Consider the following 25554-nt stretch of genomic DNA (forward strand, 5'->3'; position numbering starts at 1 on the left):
TTCTTTTTTTTAGATTTTATTTATTTCCTTAGAGCAAGAGAGAGCACGAGTGGGGGAGGGACAGTGGGAGAGGGAGAGACAGATTCCCAAGCGGACTTCAAGCTGAACATGGAGCCCAATGTGGGACCCGATCCCACCACCCTGAGATCATGGCCTGAACTGAAATCAAGAGTTGGACACGACCGATTGAGCCCCTATAAGGACAGTTTAATAGCAATAAATTCTATCGATATTCAATACAGTGCATTACATTAACAAATTAAAGCAAAACGTGTTACCATCTTAATTGATGCAGAAGAGGCATTTGATACAATTAAACATTCATTCATTTGTAAAAACACTCAGCAAACTGGGGATTAAAAGACACTTCCTTAACTACGGTGATGCCCACAGTCAGACTGTGAGGGACACACCTACACTAAGACAGATCAGGTTTCTTGGGACTTGCTGCCATGGGGGAGTCTGCACACCTCAGTAAAATGCTAGTAGAGGCTTGTGTGAAGTATTTTGGGTAAGTTTCAAGGCAACATGGCTTTTTTCTGGACTAAGGGCTACCAGAAAGTGGGAGCAACTCTACATTTCAGTTTTTATCTGGGAGACCCTCTGGACCCCTATCTCATGCCCCCCTGACTGCTGCATAGTCTCTACCCCTGCTGATTATGAACCCAGAGCAGACCTTAACACTCCAAGGTGGGGGCACCTGGCTGCCTCAGTTGGTGGAGCATGTGATTCTTGATCTCAGGGTCCTGAGTTCAAGCCTCACGTTGGGTACAGAGAATAATTAATTAATTAATTAATTAACTAACTAACTTAAAAAGAGGTTGCCTGTGCGGCACAGTAGGTTAGGCATTCAACTCCTGGTTTTGGCTCAGGTCATGATCTCAGGGTCATGAGATGGGGCTCCGGTCTCTGCGGGGAGTCTTCTTAAGATTCTCTTTCCTTGGGGCGCCTGGGTGGCTCAGTCAGTTAAGTATCTGCCTTCATCTCAGGTCATGATCCCAGGGTCCTGGGATTGAGTCCTGCATTGGGCTCCCTGCTTGGCGGGGAGTCTGCTTCTCCCTCTCCCTCTGCCTGGTGCTCCCCCTGCTTGTGCTCTCTCTCTCTGTCAAATAAATAAATAAAATCTTAAAAAAAAAAAAAAAAAAAGATTACCTTTCCTTCTCTTCCTGCCCCTCCCCCACCCCATTCTCTCTTTCTCTCTCTCTAAAGTAAATAAATAAATCTTTAAACAAAAATAAACGTAAAAAAAAAAAAACTTCCAAGGTGCCTCTCCACCTACAGGATAATATTTAAAACAATGAGAATATTCCTCAAAACCCTTCCCCATAGAGCCACTGTCTTCCAGGCTATCTCCCTCGGCAGGACCCCCCATCACACACCCTCGTTTCCAACCATACCAGACTCTCCCGTGCTCCCAACATCACAGCCCCTGTCACCCCTCAAGGCCATGGCTTTCAGCTCTGCCTAGAAGGCCCCTCACCCTTGTTAATCTCTTTCCTGCCTGCCAAACTCCTATTGCTTCAAGACCCAACTCCAACATCAAGTGCTCAGCAAAGCTCTAGCCCATTGCTCTGCACCCCCTTTCCCCCGTGTCACTCCCTCCTCCTCATTCCTGCAGCCTTTCTTCCCTGTCTCTTGCCCTTCTTCATCCTCCTTTCTGACATCAAGGAAATACTGACTCTCTGGGTGCTAAGGAGTCATGGGTGAACCAGGAGGCCGCAGATCAGTGAGGAGACTGTTGGAGAACCCCATGTGAAAACCTCAACAGAGAAGCGGGTCTGCCAGTCAGCTTCAGCAGCCCAGCCCCCAGACAGGCAGGCACTTTGCAGATGCTCAGGGAACAGCTGTTGGATGGGAGGAGTCAGTTCTGGCTTGACATGTGTCCCCCAAATGATCCTTTCTAGTCCTAACCCCCAGTCCCTGTGAGTGTGACCTTATTTGGAAATAGGGACTTTGCAGATGTAATCAGGTTAGGATGAGGTCATGCTGTATTGGGTAGATTTTAATCCGAATACTGGTGTCCTCATAAGTAGAAGGAGATTTGGACACAGGCACAGGGAAGACCGTATAGAGGGACGCAGGCATTGGAGTGATCTATAAACCAGCAGATGGCAAGGACTGCTGGCAGCCACCAGAAGCAGGAGGAGACAAGGAAAGATTCCCCCTCTGGAGCCTTCAGAGTGAGAAGAATGACTCTTTGATTTTGAACTTCTGGCCTCCAAAACTGTGAGAGAATAAATTTCTATTGCTTTAAGCCACCCAGTTATGATCACCTGCTCCGGCAGCCCTAGGAGGCTAATACGGAGCTCATTGCTCAGAAACCCCTGAGTCGCCTGCCCCCTCCGCTGCGCCGGACTCAGCGGCAGGTTGCATCCTGCTCTTCCAGCCCTCCCAGCCCCCCAACGCCGGCCTAAGCCTCCCCTCTCTGACCAGCAGAGCACCACGGCCCCATTCACACTAGATGGCGCCAGCGGACTGAGCCGGCCCCGCTCGCCGCGCACCTGGGGCTGCTAAAGGGACTCTGCAAATCTGAGACGGGGATCAGACATCCAAGTCCTTTAAGTTCTTTCCAGAGAAAGTGGCTTTCATTCAGTCAAAGAGGAAAGCGGATCCTCTCCCCTGCAAACTGTCCTGCCAACCCCAACTCACCCTTCCCCCTTCCCGGCCTCTGAGTTTGAGTGGCCTGTTGAGGCTGAGGCTGGTGGTGCCCAGAGCTGGGAGCCAAGTGCAGGCCCTGCCCCGCGAAAGGCCGTGAGCATAGGGCTCGCCATGGCGATCTGGGGCAAGCTGGCCTGGGTGTCCTGAGTGTGAGGACAGCTATCTCAGCAGACCGATGGCTGTGGGAGAGTAGACAGGGTGTCAGTCCACTTTGGCTCCCGGGACTCTGTTTTCACCTCCCAACTTGACCTCTCCAGTGGCTAACATCCATCAGGCCCATCAGCAAATTCTCCAGTCTTCCCATCTTGGAGAACCCAGAATCTGAGAGCCAGTTTTGATACTTTCCTCTCTCTCCCCTCTGTGTCCTATCCACTGCCAAGTACTGAAGGGTCTGCCTCCAAGGGACGTCTGAGATTTGTCCATTTCTCCCCATTTTCCGGCCACCCTCTGGTCCTGGCCACCGCACTGCTCACCTGGACGAGCCTGGACAAGCCACTTGCTGCTCAGTGTGGTCTGCGGAACAGCAGCATGCGCGCCACCTGGGAACGTGTTAGAAACACAGGGTCTCGGGTCCCACCCCAGGCCTACTGGATCCGAATCTACATTTAGATACATTTAGATACCCCAGAAGCTCCTGTCGTGTGACCAGGGCATTCTCGAGGCTCAGTGCTGACTCTTGTCTCTGCACCTGTCCTTACCCTCCTCCTTCCACGGCTTCAGCACTCTTAGGCGATGGACAAGGTCTTGATCACGGCCTAGGAGACTTGCCTAGCCCTGCAGCATGGTCTCACCCCACAGCCCTGCTATTTCAGAGTCCCTGGTGTGTTGCACATTTTCCTTGGAACCCTCCTTGCATAGCTAACCCCTATGCATTTTTGCATCTCCTCGCTTCCTTAAGGAAGCTCTTCCTGATCGGGCTGACCAGACCGATTCTCACAGCCAGGGACCATGTGGATCTGTGCCCCTCTGTATTCCTAGTGCCCAGCATGGAATTTGGCACATAGTAGGTGCTCAACACACACTTGTTAATTACTGGTGTGTCAGAGGAGGCCCATGAGTGGGTGAGTGCTTGTGTTTCCGAAAATACTGCGACTCTCCATCCCAGGAAGATAAGAACCAAGCCAGCATCCAGACCTGGTAGAGCCACAGAGGCTGTGTCTCCAAGAAACGGATCCTTTATCTGCACAGTGTCCCGCCAATCCCGACCTGCCTTTGCAGCCGCAGTGTTCTCGTTGCTACAGGGAGAAGTAGGAGGAGCTGGGTCACTGCTTACCTGGTTCTACCCTCACAGGCCGGCTGTCCTTTGCTCCTTCAGCTTTGTCTGCAACTTCCTGTGGGGGCCAACTAGTTCTGTTTGCACCCCAGAAGCAATTCCCTGGCTGTGTTCCCCCACCCCCAAACAAGGGTGAGGAACTCTTCCCTGGGTCCTGGCCCCTCAGTGCCACACTCCTTGACCTTCTGCACTGGCCCATGACATGCTCTTTCCAGTCAAAGCTTCATTTCTCTGGTTCCCCCTTTTCTTCTCCTCGCCATACAGTCTTTTTTACCCTTTTGTCTGTTTCTCTTCATACAATCAACCACAGAGCTCAGACCCCTTGACCAGAACGATCTCCCCAAACACGTGAGCAATCCTCCCATTTCTACCGGAATGACTGAAGCCCGCCTGTGCTCTACTCATCCAAGGCCTGCCCCTCCTCCTCTCTCCCCAGGATGCCTGCACTGGTCTCTGGCTTGGCTCTCATTCCAACTCACTGTCCACCAAGTTCTTTTTTAATGTATTACGTTCGGAGCACATCATTCAGTCTTCAAGTTCTTCCAAAGCTCTCACTTGCCTATGGAATCACATCTACATCCCTAGTACGGCATTCAAATCCTGCTCCTGGGTGGCTCCGTCAGCTAGGCATCTGCCTTGGGCTCAGGTCATGATCCCGGGGTCCTGGGATCAAGTCCCGCGTTGGCCTCCTTGCTCAGCGGGGAGCCTGCTTCTCCCTTGCCTGCCGCTCCCCCTGTTCTCTCTCTCTCCCTCTCTCTCTCAAATAAATAAATAAAATCTTAAAACAAAAAGTCCTGCTCCCGCTGGGTGCTGACATACCTCCCTCACTGCTTCCCCCCCAGGTCCCTCCACGCTGGACCCCTGCCCTTCACCTACATAGGTCAGTGTTGTCGGGGAGAGCCTTGGTCAGACCCCCATTCTGAGGCTGGATCTACTAGTCTGCTAGGGCTGCAGTAGCGAAGTACCACAGACCAGGGGCTTAACCAACAGAAACGCATGTTTTCACAGTTCTGGAGACCAGAAGTCCCAGAACAAGAGGCCAGCAGAGACTTCCATGTGAGGGACGTGAGGGAAAGGTGTGTCCCAGGCCTGTCTCCCGGGCTTGTGGGCGACCATCTTCTCCCTGTGTCTTCACATGGTCTTCCCTCCGAATGTGTCTGTGTCCCAATTCCCTATTCTTTTAAGGACACCAGTCATTTTGGATTAGGACCCGCCCAAATGACCTCATTTTAATTTAATTACCTCTTTAAAAACACTACCTCCAAATAGGATTTCCACATATGCATCTCAGGGGGAAGACAATCCAATGCATAACACCAAAGATCCCAAGAAATCATTTTTGTTTTCTCAGAGAAGGAAGATGGAAATAACCGGCAATGCGTACGGCTTTGTTGTAAGAACTTCTTGTTCTTAAACATGGCATTGCGGGGAGCTGTGTGTTCCTTTCCAGAAGGCAGATTACTAATTTGGAACAAGAAAAAAGATCAGATAAATTTGCAGATTTTCTTGTGAATATTCCTTCTGATCCCAGGTAACACACATTTTGCATTTTTAGAAATAATGCATTAAACAGGTAATATATTCACTTGCTTCGAAATTCGAAATTACAAACGGTAAAAGATGACCCTTCCACCCGAGTGACCTCCCTTCGCAGAGGCACCTAATGCTGTCTGGACCAGGAGGGATCCTCTGTACATAGAAAAACATGCACTTAGACACATATCTTTGTATCTCTTTTGTGGACACAAAGATAGCATTCATACACTTGTTCTGCACTTGGCTTTTTCCATACAACAATGTATTGTGTACATTGGCCCAGAGCTATTTTATCCCCTTTTCCGTATCCGTTTTGTGCTTGGATGTGTCATATGTGTTTCACCCCATATTGGTGATTATTTAGGTTCTTTTTAAATTCTGGCTTTAATAGACACTTGCAGTGACTAGCCTGTACACATAAGATATTTGACATATGAACAAGGACACCTGTAGAAAAACATTCCTGAAATCAGAATTTCTAGGTCAAAGGGTGTATTGCAATATTTTTTTAAAGTAAATAATTTTATTTAGAAACAATCACCAACTTCGTTTCTTGAACCATTTGGGAGTATGTTGTCCAATCCCCTCCAAAGACTTTAGTATGTATTTCCTACAAACGGTAACATTCTCCTGCATAAGCATAAGCAACAAATCAAGAAATTAACATGGATGTGTTATCTTCACACCCCATTTAAGTTTTTCCGATAGTTCCAATAATATCGTCCCGTCTAGTTTAGAGTCATACCTTGCATTTCTTTTTATTCAAATCTCTTTTGTGTCCTTCATTCTGGAACAATTCCTCAGTCTTTCCTTGACTTTCATGACCCTGACATTTAAAAGCTTGCAGGCCAGTTCTTTTGTATCACTCAATTTGGGTTGTCTCATTTTTTTCACGTTTGGATTTTCATTGCGTTTCAGCGGAAACATCATGAAAATGATGCAGGTTTCTCCCCTCCCATTCCATCAGGCGGTGCAGGATTTTGATTTGTCCCATTTGATTCAAGTAATGTCTACCAGGCTTCTTTTTATCTATATGGACTCATGGTCTCCTATTTTATTTGATGGATTATACTCCATTACCATCACTATTTACTTTGATGTTCGTGTTGTACCTGACTGAGTCAGTAGAAGAAACTGCAAGTGGGAGTCTTTTGGGCATATACTCATCATTCTTTGAACACTTTCTTGCTTTCAGGCCCATCATGTGCTCTTCCTGCCTCAGGTCTGGATTCAGCCATTTCTCCAAGGACTCCTGGTTCCTTTTAGTGGAAAACAGTATTTAAAAGCTGAGATCTGAACTCTACGTGTGCTCACCGCTCTTGAGGTGCCAGTGCTCCCAAGCCCTCTGGGGAGTGCTAGGGAATATCTGTGCGTATGTGTACATGTGAGCCATGCACTACGTCTGTATTTATTTCTGCATCTGTTTAAGTAGATTGCAAACCACGAGTGCACACCAATACCTACAATTCCAATCTGCCCTGGAAGGGCTGGTTGTTTTGTTTCCCTTTCTGATGTTGTAACTCTGCCCCCACTAAATGGCTTTAGAACAGACTTGCTCAGCAAGAGAATAGTCGTTGCCAAACTGCCTTGCAAAGAGAAAGTACACTTTACACTCCCACTTGGTATTTTTAAACTTTTTCTTCTGCCAGTATCACAGGTAGAAGATGTTGCCTCTGATGTTTTAACATGTATTACTTTTATTATAAGATAGCTTGATCATTTTGAATGTTTCTTTTTTTTTTTTTTTTTTTAGATTTTATTTATTTATGTGACAGAGAGACAGCCAGCGAGAGAGGGAACACAGCAGGGGGAGTGGGAGAGGAAGAAGCAGGCTCATAGCGGAGGAGCCCGATGTGGGACTCGATCCCGGTACGCCGGGATCACGCCCTGAGCCGAAGGCAGACGCTTTAACGACTGCGCTACCCAGGCGCCCCCCATTTTGAATGTTTCTAATGACAAACAGAGACACTTGACCTAAGAAAGGAGTGTTGTAGTTGGATGCAGCTACTGTCCTTCAATTGCTGCCTTAAAGGAAATAATTCAAAAGGGTAAAAAGCCCCCAAAACCAAAAACACAAAAATACCCTTAACTTTGGAATTGCTACCTGGCTGTTGTTGGCAGAAACTTGTTTGCAAGCCACGGGTCTCCCTTCTGTTGTCCATCCGAAAGAGCAAGTGAACTGGCCCATGTGCTGGAGACTTGACTCTGTCCTGTGATTTCTAAAGACGTCCCCTGCTGGCAGGGGCCAGGAGCTGATGGATTGTGACCAGAAAGTCCCCTCCGTTCAGTGTTCTGTTTTTGTGTGAAATAGACTCTGGGACAGCAAGTCTCCAGGCACTTGTCTATGGGTGTGCTGAAATTCCTTTCTTGTGATTAAAATAAAGTTTAGTCAAAGAAGAAGAAAGGTATTTCTTATCTTGGTAGATCTTGAAAAACTATGTATTAGGTTGAAATTGCCCATATCTGACCTTTTTAAATAACCTGCAAAAATGGCAATTTTGGATGATTCATAATTGTATATGCTGGCACTTTTCTCCTACAGGTCTCTATGGCCTAAAAGTCCTCTTCACACTTTCCACACCACGGCTCCTTGTTCACTTACTTCCCTACCTATAGTATTGCAACAAGATCCATTCTTCATGATGCCAAATAAATGGCACTTTCCCTGGGGAATCTTCGCTCATCCCCTAAGAAATGAACTCTTCCTCCCTCTTCACTACCCAGGCACTGTACTGGGGCTCTGTTAGATATTCTTTAAGTTCTGCCTTAAGTTTTAGGTAGCTGTTTAATCTCTTTCTCCCTATTAGTCTGCAAACTATTTGAGGACAAAGACTGAGTCGTTCACTCTTGGGCCCCTGGAATCCAACACCAGGCTTTGCATAAAGTAGATCTAGATCTTAAAAAAAAAAAAAAAAAAAGTTCATTGAATGAATGAACAAATAAATGCTTGGAGCAGGAGTGGGGATGGCCTTCCATTCCATAGACAGGCTACAGCACCAAAAGTCCCTATGTCTTTGGATCCCACATGCTCAAGGGCTTCAGGACCACCCCAGAAGTTACAGCACCCCCATGCTTGGTGTTTGTGTTGAGTCATAGTCTTTCCTTCACACACCCCAAATCACCCCGGGTGTTCAGCCCTGGACCTGCGAACAGGCTGCCTTTGCTGGAGGTGGGTTACTTGCTCCGCCAGGGAAGCTGTGTGTGGGGAAGTCCATCCTTGCCAAACCTTCCGCAGGCCCTGCCAGGTTGAGAGTCATCGATACCTCAGGCTCAGGAACAGTTCAAGCTGTCCCAGATGGGCTGCTCAGAACATTCCTATGTTGTGAAATTTTCTTTTCTGGGGGTACTGAGGATCATGGGAAATCTGAGAAGCCCAATAGCTGTTCACCTCTTGGCATGGGATGGGACAGTCCCTAAGCCCTGAGACGTTCTCTACCAGCAGGGAGCTGACAGGAGTGAGCTATCTATGTATCTACGTATCCATCTATGATGCATTATCTAATTCAGAGGGGAAATCACAGTTTTGACTTTTCATCTCAAACATGGACATCTTGAACAACCAACTTGCACAATTTTCAATATGTCTTTTGTTGTAAGGAGTAGACAAACCATACTTCCAAAATTCAACTTCAGGAATAATGACACAAGTGTGAATCAAAACAATACCATTTTCTTTCAACTGGCATCTTTTTTTAAAATGATAATTCCCCATGCTGGTGGAGCTGTGGGAAAACACATGGGCAATGTGAGTATAATTTGGAATAACCTCCTTGGTGGGTGATTTGAGATATAGCGAAAGCCACTAAAATGTGTGTTTCTTTTGATCTAGCATTTTACTTCCAGTAATTTAAGGAAATAATTTAAAATCCTATCAAACACTTGGTTCTAAGAAATTAAAAAATTAAAAAAAAAAGGTTTAAATTTTTGGCAGCCTCAAAGTCCAAATTACCAACGTAATAGAAAACTATGCAACCATTAAAAATGATGTAGATTGATGTTTTATGAGATCATAATGGATTGTAAAGTTTAAAAAACCAAAATACTATTTACAAGTGATCTTTTTAAAGAGGAGATTATATTTAGGCATAGAAAAAAGAACAACATTACCAGTAGGAGGTGGTATTCAAAGATTTTAGTTTTCTAAATTTTCTGAAATGAGTACGTGTTACTTTGGTGTATTTAAAAATATTTTTAAGTGGTCTGAGAAAGACCTCCCTGAGAGAAGACTACTTTTGTTGTGGTCTAGGGGTCTCCACTTTCCAAACTGGGAGGTGGGGGTTCAGCTACAGGGCAGGAAATTCCTTTTCTCTCCTCCCATCCCCCCTTCCTAACCTGAGGCAAGCACTTCAAAGCCAGCCCTTCCCCCAGCAGCTCTCAGGTTTTGTGGGCATTGTTCCTTCGTCCTCCCCTCATCTGTCTTCAAGAGAAAGGTAACAACCCCCTGGTTGACCTCACGTTGACAAGGCTGCCTTCCCCAGCATTCCTTACCTGTTGGGACATGCTTCTGCCCGTTCTCCAGTGACAAAGAAGGTTTACCTATCACGGAAACAAGCAGTCTTTCCTTTTTATATCTGTTTTTCTTGTGGAGGAGCAACTCCTGCTGCTTTGTGTACTTACTTATCATGGTCTGCATGGCTGAAACGCGTCCTCCCCCACACTGTGCTGGTACTTCCCATTCTCTGAGATGCAAGTCGTTTTCTCCCCCAGTGAACGGTGTGTCATTTCCCCGCCATGATTTTAGTTTTTCCTCTGCCTGAAGCTCACTGGTTGGGACAGAGACTGAAAGGCAGGAGGGTGGTAAGGGCCTTGGGAGGCAGGCAGCGTCTGCTGGGCCGGGGACCGGCACAGGGAGGGGATCACTTCAGCAGAACTACCTGGGTTTGAATTCAATCCCAGCCCCACCTCGGGCAGGTTAATCCACTTCTCTATGCCTCCGTTTCATTATATGTGGCACTGGAGCTCTGAGTGATAGCGGCACCTGCCTTGTAGAGCTAGCTATGTGACTCGGTGAGTTCACACACACAGTGTGCAGAACTCTGCCTGCTATGGAGGGCACGCGTGTATGTATCCGCTATTCTCACCACGACTTTGAAAAGTTGATGCAATGCTCTTCCCTTGGCCTCCTTGCAACGAAGGGCGGTGATGTTTGTGTGGACCCGACCTGGTGTTTGTCGGGCTACGAAGGTGGAGACTTGGCACGGATGCTCCTACATTTTCCCACCTGACCCTAAGTATTACAGAAACATATTCTGGCCATTAATTACCCCCAGAACGACTTCAGAGTGGCCTGATGTTTTATCCCCAAGTTCCCCATCTTCCCTCTTCCGGCACCCTTACCACCTGCTGTGGCTGCTCAAGTGCGTGGGCCTCTCCCACCTGGGACGACCTCTCCACCTCCCTGTCCACCTCTGGTCCTGATGGTGAGGGAACAGAAGGCTAGCTGAGGACAAAGCAGAAGCAGACACCTCCCCCACCAGATGGGATATATGTGACCTTCCTCAGGCACTCCTGGCTGCCCTAAAGCTAAGGAAAGGAAAAACAAATAGTTAACTTATAGACATCACAATCCTGCAAGACAGGAGTCTCCCTCAGTTTACCAATGTCTTAGCGATCTACAAGAACAAAGCATTTCTATCAGTGACCTAGCTTCCAGAAGGGAATGTAGATACAATTAAACGTCCTTATAACCTGCAGCCCATTGACAGATACTTGAGGCGGGCAGAGCGTAATGTTCCTCCAGGAAGCTCCCAACTATCTTCACGTTAATGCCTTGCTGGAGGGGAAAACAACCTTAACTTGACAATGCCAAGGCCTCAGGTATCCTGTAAGTCTTCTTTAACATAAGAAAATCCTTTGAAACCCCTTTTCCTTACCTCCCCCAACTCCATAGTATATAATCAGCCACCCCTCACAACCCAGGGCAGCAGCTCTTTCTCCCCACGGGTCCTGTCCCCCAGCTTTCATAAACCACCATTTTGCACCAAAGACATCTCAAGAATTCTTTCTTGGTCATTGGCTTGGGACCTCACCCCACTGAACCTCTCCTATATTCCAAAACCACATCACTGAGATCTCCGTCATTTCCCCTCCCCAGACCGCGCCTTCTGTCTCGCCATCTCCCTTAAGAAGGGAGCCAGCTACTCACACTGCCTTCTTCCCAAGACTGACAACTTCTTACGTGGTCTCCAGGTACGGTATGTTTTATCCCCCTGAACATTTTTCTTAAGAGACAGGGAGAGCTTCCCCCCAGAAAAGTGGAGCTCACTAAATCATTGTTACTTAACACCGTCAGAGCACTTCTGGCCACGCGGAAGATGAAGTTAAAGGTCCCCACTCCTCACTCGGAGGGCCTGGGCCACCCAGCCTCTGCCGCTCTCCCCTCAGTCCCGGACCCCCCTCCTTTTCCTCTTCCCCCTGCACCTGCTTTCTGCTGCTGTGGCATCCGCACATCTGTGGTGTCCTGCCCCTGAGCCTGGCTGTGTGGACCCTTTGCATCTCAGCTTACTTGCCATTCCATCTACGGGATGTTTCCAGACTGTGCCCTGGCATAGCTTCCCTGTTCATCAAGGCACGCTGCTGGAACTGTCTGCCTTCCCAGCACTGGAGAGATTCCGCGGAGTCCCAGCGCAGCACAGTGGCTGGCACACTGAGGATGTCTGAAGAGACATGGAATGTATTTCCACCAAGGCCTGGGCTCTCTCTTCCCTCAATGGCACACTCCCTGTCCCATCTCCTCTTGCTGGGGACCCCCACCCTAGAGCTGGCGCTTCAACCCATCATGAGCTCCCACCCCACGTGCTCTTTTCCATCTTGGGTTTCTGCAGAATTTCTGGAAGGATCACACCTCTCACAACTGCCTTCATAAGAATCTTTTTTTAATTATTATTTAGAAATGCAGTTATATACATAGAACAATTAAAATTAAATTAAACTTTGTACAAATATTAAAATACTATCTTCACACCCACTGCAATGTACAGGATACCAAAAAATATATATATAAAATAAAATAAAGCAAACCCAAACTGATTGAGTGACATCCTGCACAGAGTCAATGATGCATGTGTCGTTTGAAACCATTATATAGGAGTACCATTCTGCAAAGGATTCCATAGTGGTGTGGTAAGAAGCCAGGGCAGGGTGTGGTGGGCTGCCGTGCAACCCGCGTCCATCTCTCCTCCTGCTTGGCAATCTGAGTGCTTGGCCCCTACATGCCCTCCAGTTAGCTCTGCTGCCCGACAGAGGGCTCAACCTGGGGGGGGGGGTTCATTCAAAATTCTATTAGGTTTTCAACTGGAGATTAAGAGGAACTGCTTTGCAGCAAAGCTGAGCCTGCTGCCTTTCGAGGGAACCAGCTACTCTACCTCAGTCCATGCTTCTGCCAAGCAAAATCTCTTTCAGCCCCTCCCTGGGCACCGGTAATGACTGGCCCTCTGCTGAGCGCCAGGGGCCCCCAGCAGCAACCCCCAAGAGAAGCCTCAGCATCACTGTCCTCAGCAAGCACATCTGGACATCAAGCTATAAAGACTGTGTACCACTTCCCTTCTGGGTCCTGTATTCTCTTTAAGGAGGAATGAAAGGCAAGGATGTAGAAGTGTTTGCAGCATATCCCATTCTTTATGTGACGATGTTCCCTGCGAACGGAAGACACTGCTGTGTGGCAAGCAGGTGGTCTGAGAGCTTAGGCAGAACGGGGAGGGGAGAGGCCGAATGCCTGTGGATCCTGTGCCAGCACTAAAGAAGCCGGAAAAGTCTACCTTTGTCTGTCTTGCCATCAGGCTTCTCCACAGAACTTGAAAGCTGGGGGGGAAGGGGAGAGGAGTAGGAGGAAGAAGGGATGAGTGGGGAAGACAACATGAGCTTAAGTTCTGTTTGCAAGTGGAGTGTTGGTAGAATGCACACTGAAATGCCCTGTAAAGCCAAAAGAACTCACAAAGTGGCTAGGACTCAGCCCATTTCACAGTTAACACCAGTGAAACAGGAACACAGCACACAAAATTCAGAAATGGCAAAAGAGAGAGCCTATCTGCTGAACTAAGGCATTGAAAGGGACGGAAATCTTAAGTGATTTTCACCACACACTGGCCCTTGAAAGTCGCTGGCATGTGACTGCAAGTCACCAGGATATAAAACCTGCACTGAGTCAGCTCATGGGTGCAAAAAGACACTTCTAGTCCTTTGGTGCGGGCCATTCTCCTGGACAAGCCCTCTGCTGGACTCCCCTAAAGATGAGCCCTGGAAAGCCAAGCCCTGGGCAGTTTCTCCCACCTGTTCTAGGCTCCTTTGGCAGCCTAACAACCTGCTACCTGCCACTGCCCTTGTCCCTCCACCAGGCTCCACCTCGAGGCAGCTGTGGAGTTCCTAATCCCTTGAAAGGGACAAAGCCCAGAAGCCCTAGAAACAGCAGCACCTGGCTGATGGCTAAGAAACTGCTTCAGAGAAGAGAAGTGCGAAGCGAATGGGAGGCCTAGGCTCCTCCCACCACAGGCCCAGGGGTTTCCAGGGACATTGGGGGGGGGGGCGCTCAGCAAAGCCAATGATGCAGGGGAGGGGACAGAGGGAGCAAGGGGGTGTGTGTGCACTAGGTTCCCATTTATTCAGACTTTTCTTTCCTACCAGGTAGGCAAGTCTGGGCTTGTGATCCCCAGGATGGTGTTAATGGCGGGCGAGGTGGAAGAAGGCTTCAGAAGAAAGGGTTTTCATTTTTTTTTCAAGGGCTAAGCCAGTCACTTATGTGGCTGAATAAACCCAAAACAAATAGCACAATCTCTTAGGGGGGAAAACCCACAGTAATGATATAAAAAAGGGTAAGATCTTCCATTTTTAAAAAATATTCTAGACCCTTATTCAGGCTGCAAGCCCAACAGTGAGACTTTGGATCCCTCCACCATCTGTTCCTGCTTTCTTTTCTGGAGGAAGACAAGGGCACCTCTGTGGGTAAAGGAGAGCCCGTGCATGATGAGGCAACTAGGGTCCATAGGGACCCTACCCTCCAGATGGGCCCAGTGCCAGCAACTGCTGGCAGGCACATCTCCAGAAACGGCCTCTTCGGAGGCCAAGGACAGGTCCCCTGGTCTTTTGCAGGTCCCTCAGAGGCTTGTGTTCCAGCACCTCCACCAACCTGTTCCATATGGAACCACGCCAGCCAGGGCTCCTGGGTGGGGAAGGGGAGATGTGGGGGCGCCCGCAAGCCCAGCAGGCACTGCCCTTACCCTGAGCGAAGGAAGACTACAGTGGTGCCAGGAGGCTGGGAACGAGCGGGTAGTAAAGTGCGCGTGAGAGTGATGCAGGAGGCTGAGAGGAGGCCATTCCCCTATCTTTGTGGCCATCCCCACCTAGAGCTACCCTGTTAGGTCAGGTACTAAAAATATACTGGGCTCTTTATTGTCTTCACCACCCCAAACAGAGTGGCTTGGGGAGGAGCAGAGGTGCAGGTAGGGTCAGCGACAAGTCTCCCAGCCCCAGTGCTTCAAAAACAAAACAGAAATAAGCATTCCTCAACGCCACGTCTTTTGAGGATGGCAGTAGCCTGGCTGAGCTCTGCCACCCCGGCCCTGGACAGCATCCACAGATGGCAGAGTGAGAGCCCCCCAGCAGAAGCATCGGGGAGCACGGAGCCCACCCCCTTCAGTGGAAGGGCCCCCGGGGCTAGGCTGCTTGGCAAGCTTTCACCCACCGCAGACCAGCGAGGTGTGATGCTGAGGACTGTCAGCCCTCCCCAGGTGTCAGGGGAGAGCACGGAGCCCTCTGTCAGCTGGGGCACGTGGAAGGGTGGCAGGGGAAACACGAGTAGGAAAAGCAGCGGTGCGGCAAGCAGCAGCACGCTTCCTGGGCACAGTTACTAAGGCACGTGACTGTGGTGACGAGGAGCCTCAGGACCGGGGCTGGAGCTGCCTGCAGCTGCCTGGGGACTCGGTCTGTGCCTCTTAGGCTCCCTTCTGTCACCACGAACCCAGAACGGGGCAACCTGCCCCAAATGCCATGGCCACACGGGCATTCCGCGGCACCTTACCAACTCTCCCGTCCCAGAGATGATTCACCTCAGGCCCCTGTGGGCAGCAAGGAAGCGGAGGTTGCCAAGGATCCAACCCAGGAGGCAGCAGGCCACTTCCCCTTATACTCCAGTGAAACAGAGAAAACCAAGGCCAGGATGGCCGACGCTGGAAGTAGGAAGTGAGGACTTGCATATTAGGAAGACAATCGTTATCAGCCACCTTCCTTCCCTCCCTCAGGATCTTCTCCACGCTTCTTGGAAACTCAACAGGGCGAGAAGCCAGCACCTCCAAGCTGGACAGCTGGGTGCTGGGATAGCTTTGGCATGATTTTCTGCATCCTCCATCCTCGGCCAAAGAAATGTGCCACCGGTGTCAACCAAGGGCAGGCCCAGGCACCCATATTCCTGCCCTAATTAGAGCCACCTTTGGATCTGCGCCTGCTAAGGGCAGTGGTGCCAGCCCTCAAAGTTCCCAGGAGAGCCTCAGCCCCAGGCCCAGCCCCCTGTGTGGCAGAGGGCAGCAGTGCTGCCACTGAGGTCTGGAGGATAGCAACAAGCCTGCATGACAGGGGAACTGGATGGGTTGGGGGGGGGGAAGGCACAAGTAAACACAGCGGCTCTCAGGCCCGCAGAGGCTGGTGGGGTCTGCCACCAAAGAGCTGGCCGGAGGGGACCCAGAGGGCTCAGGGAAAGGAAGAGTTCAGTCCAGCACATTCAAATATGTCCCCGACACAGATGGGAAGACCGGGCTAGGCAAAATGCCAGCTCTTCCAGCTGTCCAGCAGACAGATGGCGAGAATCTTCCTTGAGTTTCCAGCAAGGTGGGCCTGGAGGCCCTCAGAGATATAGAGACACACAGATACACAGGTGGCAGCTCAGGTATCCGGGTAGGGTGGCTGGAGGACAGGGTGCTCAAACCCACAGGGAGAGGGAAGAAGGGCAGAGAGGACCGTTGCAGAGAGGAGAGGCCCGTGGCAGCGCTCATGCTTCTTTCAACAGTGGGATATCTGCAGGAAGAGAAGACAGAAAAGCACAGTGGTTACCCTGCTAGGTCTCTCTGCAGCACACCTGATCCCACTTCGGGGTCCCCGTGCAGGCCCTGGTCTGAAGAAATAAAATGCCTCACTCAGGGGCGCTTGTGTAGCTCAGTTGGTTAAACATCAGATTCTTGGTTTTGGCTCAGGTCATGATCTCAGGGTCATGAGATCGAGCCCGCGTGGGACTCTGCGCTCAACGGGAGTCTGCTTCTTTCCCTCTGCCTCTCCCCCTACTCCAGTTCTCTAAAATAAAAAATTTAATTTTTTAAAAAAGCCTCACTCATACCCTTCTAATGAGTCTAAACCCCTCGCCCTTTCTTCAGGCCTTTCTTGTTCATCTCTCCCTCCACCTGTGTGATAAAATCTGAATATTCAGTCTAGTATTCAAGGTAGTGCTACCTTGAACCTCCTCTCTGCCTTGACTCTGCTGGTCTAGTTGCCTCTCTTTCTATCCTTAATCTCAAGCTCTGAGGCTGTGGAGCCCTGCTTAGGTCCCAACTCTTCCTTAAGGCCACCCACCAGCTGTGTGATACTGAGTTACTCACTTCCCCTCTCTGGGTCTTGGTCTCCTTTTACGTCCACCGGGTTACACCAATGCCTTGAGGTCCTGATTTCCTACGGTGCCTATCAGGCCCATAACGCTCAGTCTGGAGCGAGCTGGATAAACTATGTGCCTTTTCTGTGCCCCTCACTCTGACATGGACCTACAACTCTTGGTTCCATTATTTCTCAAATATAGGCCTGATCTTCCCAAATGACTGACAATCCATGCAGGCAGGCAGCAGGTTTCAGATTACTTTCTATCACTCCAGAAACCTAACTAGCACCAGGCACAAGATGGGTTCTCAAAAATGCTTGTTCAATAAATGGAACAAAGCAAGGCAGCAGGAGAAGAAAGGAGAAGAGCAGGCACTGTCAAGGCTCCTGAGGAAAGGTAAGAGCCAAGAAGTGCTCTTGGGACAGGTGTCAGTAAGTGCAGACATATAGTACGTATAAGCTGGCTATCCATGGGGCCCCTAACCTTTAGACCTGGGTCAACTGTGTAGCGACCCCTTCCTAGCTCTATATCCCATCAAGAGAAAAGAGAAGGCATGCTGTTGATTTCAGGAAACTCCTAAACGTGATCTGAACTTAAGAATTTCCAACTTCTTTGCTTTCAGATACTCTCAGCCTCAGACATTAACTGGGCCCAAGACTCCCAGGGAACATAGTGTTTCCTCGCTGGCTTTCAGCAAAGCCTGGTAAGTACAGAAGCTTCCCTGTCCAAAGGGAAACAGCTGGGTTTAGGCTGTATCCTGAGCCCCACTGGGGTTTCAGGTAAAGATACTGTTTAAAGTGACTGAGTCAATCCCGATATTCAACTCTCCAGGCTCCAGAAAAGGCAGACAGGTCAGGAAGTGGCAATTTCCTTCTATGGCTGGCTTGCCACAGAGAACCCAAAGTCACCTGCGAGGCAGCATGGCACTGTGGGCTATAAACATAGGCTTCAGAGCCAGATCCATCCAGCTTCAAATCTCAGCTCAGCCACTTCCCAATGGGCAAGTGACGTACGCTCTGGCCTCAGTTTCCTCATCTGTCAAGTAGGAATGGTAATAACACCTACTTCTCAGGATCACTGTGAGGTTTAACTGAGATACTGCAAGAGAACTGACTACACAAGCATGGCGTACACGGTTTCAAATGAAACCGCTGAATGCCCTGGAAGAGAGACCAGCTCCAGTTTCCTCTGTAATATGACCCCATACCTGTCACTCCTATCCTTTCAGGAACATAAAAATTATAACAGGAGAACAGACCCCACTCCCGCCTCCAACCAGCTGTCCTCCCTTTGATTTAGCACAGCCCTGTGGCCACAAATAGTTTCGGAAACTCCAACCTATCAAGATTCACAGGCAACAGTCGAAAGTCTTCTACACAGAGCCCGCAGCCCCGCCAGGAGCTGAGGGTGAGACCTTATTCTGTAGGCTAATCCCCCAGGTATTCTCTCCCTTTGCCCCCCAATACCCAATTATTAGAGAGGCTCACAGTCCTTCTTCACTCCCCACAAGGCCCCTGAGCGGCTCATAATTCATGATCAGCGCAGACCGCAGACCACCTACCATCTGTGTAGTCCTCCGATGTGAGGGACAAAAGGCTTTGTATGTCACTGTTCTCTGAATCTGGGGCTTCTTTGTAAGCCCCTCGGCTGTTCCCTGAGCCGGCCACCCAGGAGGAGGTGGCTGCCTGGTGCACCAGCACAGTCTCTGAGCCCTGAGGGCCCCAGGCTTCACATAGTCCCGACTGGCCCGGGGCCTCCTCCTCTCCGCCTGCAGAGGAGCCGGCCCCCTGCTCTTGCAACTGCTGCTCCCTTGGCCCATTCCTCCCACTGGGCCCAGACCCTTCTGACAGCACGATCTGCACCCTGGGATCAGCAGGTGGCACACAGTGACCGGAACTGCCGTACACTGCCTCTTCATAGGACGGGAGTGCAACCTGGACTCCATCCACCATGATGGACACCTGGTCGCCAGATACCCCCTGGTCACGCCTGCAGCCAAAGGAGGAAAAGAGAGAGGAAGAATTAAAATATGCACACAAATAAATACCATACCACCAACAATACTGACCGTTTTTGAGCGCTCCCAATGTGCCAGGCACAGCACTAAGTGCCTTACCCCCATCGAACCCTCACCTGAGCCCTGTTGAGTACAGATTCACCAAGAGTGCAGATGAGGCTCAGAGAAGTCAAGTAACCTGCCCAGTCACACAGCTGGTAAGGGAGGAAGCTGGGATGTGAATCCAGTTCCATCTGCTTCCAGAGACTCTGTTCTTACCCTCTGGGTACACAGGTACCCAGCCCTCTTGTCCTGTGCAAAAACTAGGAACCTAAAGCCCTAAAAATAATGCCGTCATTCAGCACAGGTAGGAAGAAAGAGCATAATGCTTGCATATATCTGTGAATATACTGTCTGAATACTTAAAGTGGATACACTCTATGATATATGAATTAAATCTCCATAAAGCCATTTTTAAAAAAAGGAGGGAAAAGAAATACTGTGGTCTTTAAAAGATTTTATTTATTTATTTGACAGAGATAGATAGCCAGCGAGAGAGGGAACACAAGCAGGGGGAGTGGGAGAGGAAGAAGCAGGCTCATAGGGGAGGAGCCTGATGTGGGGCTCGATCCCATAACACCAGGATCACACCCTGAGTCGAAGGCAAACGCTTAACCGCTGTGCCACCCAGGCGCCCCTGAAATACTGTGGTCTTAATATGAGACACTGGAGTTGAAATCTGAAGAATTTTCTTTTGACTCAGCTACTTTTTTTTTCTTTTTACTTAAAAAATTACATGTAAATTATAACATAAACAACACACAAAAATAGAAAAATGTACAGCTTCTTGTTTTATCCCAAAGGTAACTGGTGTATATATAACCCCTACTGAGGTCAAGACAGACAATGCTGCCGGCATCCCCAGACACCCTTGCTCCTGCCCCTATGATCTCCTACCTCTTCATACCAAAAGTAACCACTATCCTAACTTTCATGAAAATCATTCCTGTGCTTTCTATTTTAGTAGTTTTACTGCCTAAACATGAACCCTTCAACACCACAATTGAGTTTTGCATATTTTTTATCTTGATATGAACGGGATATACAATGAATGTATGTATGTGTGTATATGTGTAGGTGTATCTGGCTTCTTTTATTCTTTTAGTTACGTGTGTGAGATTTATTCATGCAAGCACCTTTTCTGGGATCACTTTTTGATACACACACACACTTTTCTTCTGAACCATTTTGAAAGTAAGGGTTTTTTCCTACATAAAACATTATTTGGCACAGTCATCCCCAGAACCTTCTCTCTCCTATATAACTGCAGCATCTTTACATCCCTGAAACTGAACAATGGTGTGAGACTGTGATACCAATTTTCCTGACACCCCAGCAGAGATCTGTTTCAGCTGTTGTCTGGTCTGTTTTCCTTGAGGATCCAATTAAGGATCATGCATTGCAGTTTGTCCTGTTTCCTCTCCTTTCCCCTAGAACAGTACACTATAGAGCTTCTTTCACGACACTGACATTTTTTAGAGTCCAGGCTGGTTGTCTCCTAGAATGTCCCACAATCTGGACTGAACTGTTTCCTTGGGATTAAGATTTTTGCCTTGGGGTCACAGTTTGCCTGGAACACTGTGCCATCTGTGATGTGTCCTTTTCCATGCATCATGGCAGGAACACAGAAGGTCGAGGACTGGACTGTTGTTATTAGCTCTTAATTTCCTCATCTGTACCTACAAATAGATAAAATCTGTGCTGCCCAATTCAAATGGCACAGACACTGAGGATGACAGGAATGGTGCTCAGAAATGCACGGAGGTTTCAGAAAGGAAGGAAGACTGACGGCAAGGGGGCATAGAAAGCAGTGTGCATTCTGCTATGTGCTTAACTTCTGTTATTCAAAATGCTTTTTGGTTGTTTGTTTAAAATGCAGTATGTGCACACAGTACAAAATTTAAACAGAGCCCATATTAAAAACCAAATCATTCTTCCACTCAAGTCAGGAAAAATCAGGCCGTTACTTTTAACACACTTACCAGATAACTACAAGAGGAAAATACTTTCTAATTTGAATGAAATGACAAGCAGGTCAGCTTGACTTTATGTGGAAATAGCAGATTATTTCAAGTAAACAGTCCCGTCCAGATCCTCTTTATTCTACTAATTGCTTAACAACCTTAAAAAAAAAAAATAGCTGTGACCTGCTCCCCCAAACAAAAACTGAAAAGGAGACAGAAAAATCACACCTAGTACATCAGGATTAAATTTAGCCTGTGCCTTGTCTGTGAATTCCATACCAGGAAGCATTTTATTTAACACAGTTTTGTTTGTTCCTCCGCGCCTGTGGATGACGACAGTGACTGATGAAGGGCTGTGAGCGCACACAAACCATTCTCAAGGGAAAGAGGAGCTGCCGGGCCAGGCCAATCAACCACAGACAGCCGTGAAGAGGAGTCCTTCCTAAGGGATACATGCAGGGCCAGCCCCCCACCATCTGCCAACCCCCTCCCCCAACCTCATCTACCCAGTCTGGGATGACTTGTGGCTAATGCACTCAACCGGAAGAAGGAAAGTGACAAAGGCAGGCAAAACCCCACTTCCTCCGTTTCTAGTGAGGTATAATGCAGTGGTTGCCAGTCACAGCTGCACATTCAGATCACTGGGGAAGTTTTTTAAAAAACACTAGTGCTAGGGGGCGCCTGGGTGGCACAGCGGTTAAGCGTCTGCCTTCGGCTCAGGACGTGATCCCGGCGTTCCAGGATCGAGCCCCGCATCGGGCTCCTCCGCTATGAGCCTGCTTCTTCCTCTCCCACTCCCCCTGCTTGTGTTCCCTCTCCCGCTGGCTGTCTCTATCTCTGTCGAATAAATAAATAAAATCTTAAAAAAAAAAAACAAAAAACAAAAAAAACCACTAGTGCCAGGCTCCCACTCCAAACCAAATTAATGCGAATGTCTGGGGAGAGAGGCCCAGGTGTTGGTATTTGAGTTTAACTCCCAGCAGATGACTCTACGTGCAGCCAGGACTGGGAACTAGAGAGACGGGACAGTGGCTTGCAAACATGAGCCTGCATCAGAATCACCTGCAGGGCTCACCAAACTAAGTCACTAGGCCTCAGCCCCAGAGTTTCTCATTCAGTTGGTCTGGGGTGGGGCCTGAAAATTCCCATTCCCAACAAGTCCCCAGGTGATGCTGATGTTGCTGGAACCACACTTTGAGAACCACTGATGTAGGGCAAATGACACGGCTAGGGGGTTGGACATATTTAGGTTTAAATCTCTAGGCTGTCATCACCTAGAGGGATGACCGTGACTTAACCTCTCTGAGCCTCAGCTTCCTCATCTGTACCATTCCTGTGAGGATTAAGCTAATGCGTGCAGAAGTTAAGCACAGGGCCAGGCGCACCCAGGAGGGCTACCTGGCTTCCCCTGGGCACACGCAGCAGAAGAGACTGCTGGGCTCACCAGCACCCCTGTGCAGTCAGAGGCCAGCCCCCAGAGCCACCCACCTCCCCCATCCCCCCAACACTGCCACGGGCTCACCTGCTGTGATGGAACGACTTCAGCTTCGGCTGCAGCAGTACAAACAGCACCACAAGGAGGAGAATGAGCGCCACGGAGCTGGCGGTGGAAGCCACTATGGACAGCGTGGGGACCCCGAGGGATGTGTGGGCATCTTTGTCTACAGAAATAAACCATCGTCAGAAATGTGTTATACCTAGGCCCAGAACACATGAGCCCCACGGCTGATCTCATCCAAGGTCCCTTGCCCAGTGCCACGGCTGGGGCCACTTTAGAAGTTGACGTGTGGAGCAGCTTTTATATACAAGGAAAGGGGCCATTTCCCTACCCTGTTCCCAAATCTAAAACTCACTTAAGACCTGTAAGGGCCATCTCACTCCCAACCTCACCGACCCCTAGAGATCTGAACTTTACGAACCCCTTCTGATGCTGCCCTCAGTAGTAGACTGGTGGACATCCACCACTTCCACGGACACAGCATTCCACCATTCTAGGTCCCACCCATGTTTCCCCCATGTGGCAGGAAAACGTAAGAACCGGGCTGTAATAGCTCCCCCTTCTAAGATCCTGTAGCTTCAGCTGTAAATCTCAGGCTGGTCCCCAGCCTTCTCTGGGGTGTCATGGCCTTGGAGCCTGAGTGTGAAGCACAAAGATGGCTGTATGACACACGCTTTCCTGCCGGCAGTTGCATTTTCCTGTCATGCATGACAGGAGGAGGCAGGAGGGGGAGAGGTCTTCTGTCCAGCTGGACTGTAGCTCTGTAACAAAACAGTCCATTTCCATTCAAAGAAAAATAATATAAAAGAGACACTCCAGAAGGTGTTAGCAGAACACGGTCAAAGGTCACCAGCACTTGGCTGGGCAAACAGGAGATGCTGAGCATCAAAGAGACTTTACATAGCAGAACAGATGCCTCAGTAAAGCTATCGAGCCCCTCGGTGGCTCAGATGAAATGCAGTGGGACACGCACCAGCAACCCCAGATGTCTTTCACAAAGATGTGAAATCCCAAAGGAAGGGGGCCGCAGGGCATCAAAGGAGCAATACTGCCCCACGGCACCGGTGCTCTAGAGGAAGTGGGCACGACTGTCCGTCAGTTTAAAGGAAGCAGAACCCCAGCAGCCCCCCTTTCCCATATGCCAGACTGACCCTCGTTGAGATGGCAGCTGATCTCCATAGCTGGCTTCCACTCTCCATTCTTACAGGTCAGGTACTTGTAATCGCCCTTCAACATGTAGCCTTCGGCACACAGGTACTCAATGACGCTGCCCGCGTTCAGGGGGTCTCTGCAAGGCCGGGGGTGGCAGATATAGCCACCATTCTCTGGCTCTGGGGGCAGGGAACACACTGCAAAGACAGAGAGAGAGTGCACAGTGCTACAGTGCTGGGGTTTTCCGGTGGGAATTCTGTCCGTGACGCTGCGCAGAGTAGTTCTGCAAGCCTCAACGGGAACCACAGCAGGAACCAAGAGCCATTCCCTTGGAAAGGCTGTTGGCCAAACTCTGGAAATTCAGGTTGCCGTTGACAGAGGGAAGCATGCTGGCCACAGGGAAAGTCTGGCTGCTTGCAACACTGCCCCTCTCCCTCGGCACGTGCCTTGAGAGGACTGTATCCATAAGGGAGTGACAGACTGACAAAGTTGTGAACTCACAGAGATCTAGCACATAATACGGTTTTGATAAAACCTACTGAGACACACAATGAATCCAAGTGAAAGATAGTAAAAATACTGTCAACCTGGGCAGGGGACACATCAGCCCTGTTTCCAACATCAAAACCAGCAAGGACTCCATCGTGTGATGAAAATGTGCCTTCGTGGCCTGAGAGAGGATTTCTGATGGATTCCTAGCCCCCTCTCAACCCCCCACCTCCTGACTGGAGTAGTCACTGCCAGCACTTGTCTCTTACTCATAGTAAAGCCCACATTTTTTATTCAGGAAGGATTATTTAGCTTCAAAAGCACCTTCACCTCCTATCTTAGTCATGCTGACAGCTCCAGGAGATAGGTATCATCACTCCCCTTTGTCGAGGAGGACACTGGCCCACAGAAGTTAAGCTGTGAGGCAGCGTAAAGGGCAGACCTCCCCGGTCAACTCTTCGAAGATCTGTGCTCTTTCCACCTGCAGACACTGCTTCTAACCCATGAGCTGAGTGGGCCTTTAAAAAGTGTGTATGTCAAGGATACCTCCCTTTCTTTTTTTTTTTTTTAAGATTTTATTTATGTATTTTATAGAGAGAGACAGCCAGCGAGAGAGGGAACACAAGCAGGGGGAGTGGGAAAGGAAGAAGCAGGCTCATAGCGGAGGAGCCTGATGTGGGGCTCGATCCCGGAACGCCGGGATCACGCCATGAGCCGAAGGCAGACGCCTAACGACTGCACCACCCAGGCGCCCCAAGGATACCTCCCTTTCAAACAGGTCAGTCAGGGGGATGGCAAATGGAGTGCAAGTGCAGTGGGAACCCTGGGATAGGTAAGTTGTAGTAATAAGTCAGAGGAGCAGGGAGGTCTGAGCAGCTCAAGGAGAAGGGGGACTCTGACGCCATGGCCTGCCCTTCCAATCCTGGACAGATGCTGCCCAATGGATTGTGGGCTGTGCCTTACCATAATGGGAGGGACATAGCAGGGGCACGAAAGGAAGCGCTGTTTGGAAGGCTGGGCTGGGGGAGAAGACACACTGGCAGGATGGCCAGGTACCATGAACTTCAACTTTCCAAAAGCCATACTAATACAAGAAAGAGAAAAGTTTCCAAAGGACATCTGATTTTGCTGACAGATACCCTGCCCCTATCCTATCACAAGAACATCAGTATGAAACTAAGAACTGTTGGTTTTGGTTTGTTTTTGGGTTTTTTCCCCCCACTTCCTCTAACAGATCTGGCGTCTGACTGTGCCCTCTCCTGTTCACTGGACTGCCCACTGCTCCCTCGCATACAGATGCCCTTACAATGTCTCACCAAATACCACTTCCCTTCAACCTACAAACTGCTAGTAAGCAAG

At 49.2% G+C, this 25554-nt stretch overlaps 1 protein-coding gene across 3 annotated transcripts in view; it reads right to left on the reverse strand.

The window, feature by feature from the left end:
- Positions 1 to 25554, reverse strand: part of SUSD6 (sushi domain containing 6) — a 123364-nt gene that overhangs the window by 15118 nt on the left and 82692 nt on the right. For 2 of the 3 annotated variants that reach the window (XM_040641724.1, XM_040641725.1), the window contains exons 3-5: positions 23706 to 23903; positions 22579 to 22717; positions 18598 to 19025 (exon numbers count right to left, since the gene is read on the reverse strand). In XM_040641724.1, the coding sequence (XP_040497658.1) occupies positions 18598 to 19025; positions 22579 to 22717; positions 23706 to 23903 (765 nt within the window). Of the gene's footprint in view, positions 1 to 12325; positions 16469 to 18597; positions 19026 to 22578; positions 22718 to 23705; positions 23904 to 25554 lie in introns of those variants that run through there. The other variant, XM_040641727.1, reaches the window with a different exon arrangement.

Source organism: Ursus maritimus, unplaced genomic scaffold (genome assembly GCF_017311325.1).
Source record: "Ursus maritimus isolate PB19 unplaced genomic scaffold, ASM1731132v1 scaffold_25, whole genome shotgun sequence".
Classification (NCBI taxonomy): Eukaryota; Metazoa; Chordata; class Mammalia; order Carnivora; family Ursidae; genus Ursus; species Ursus maritimus.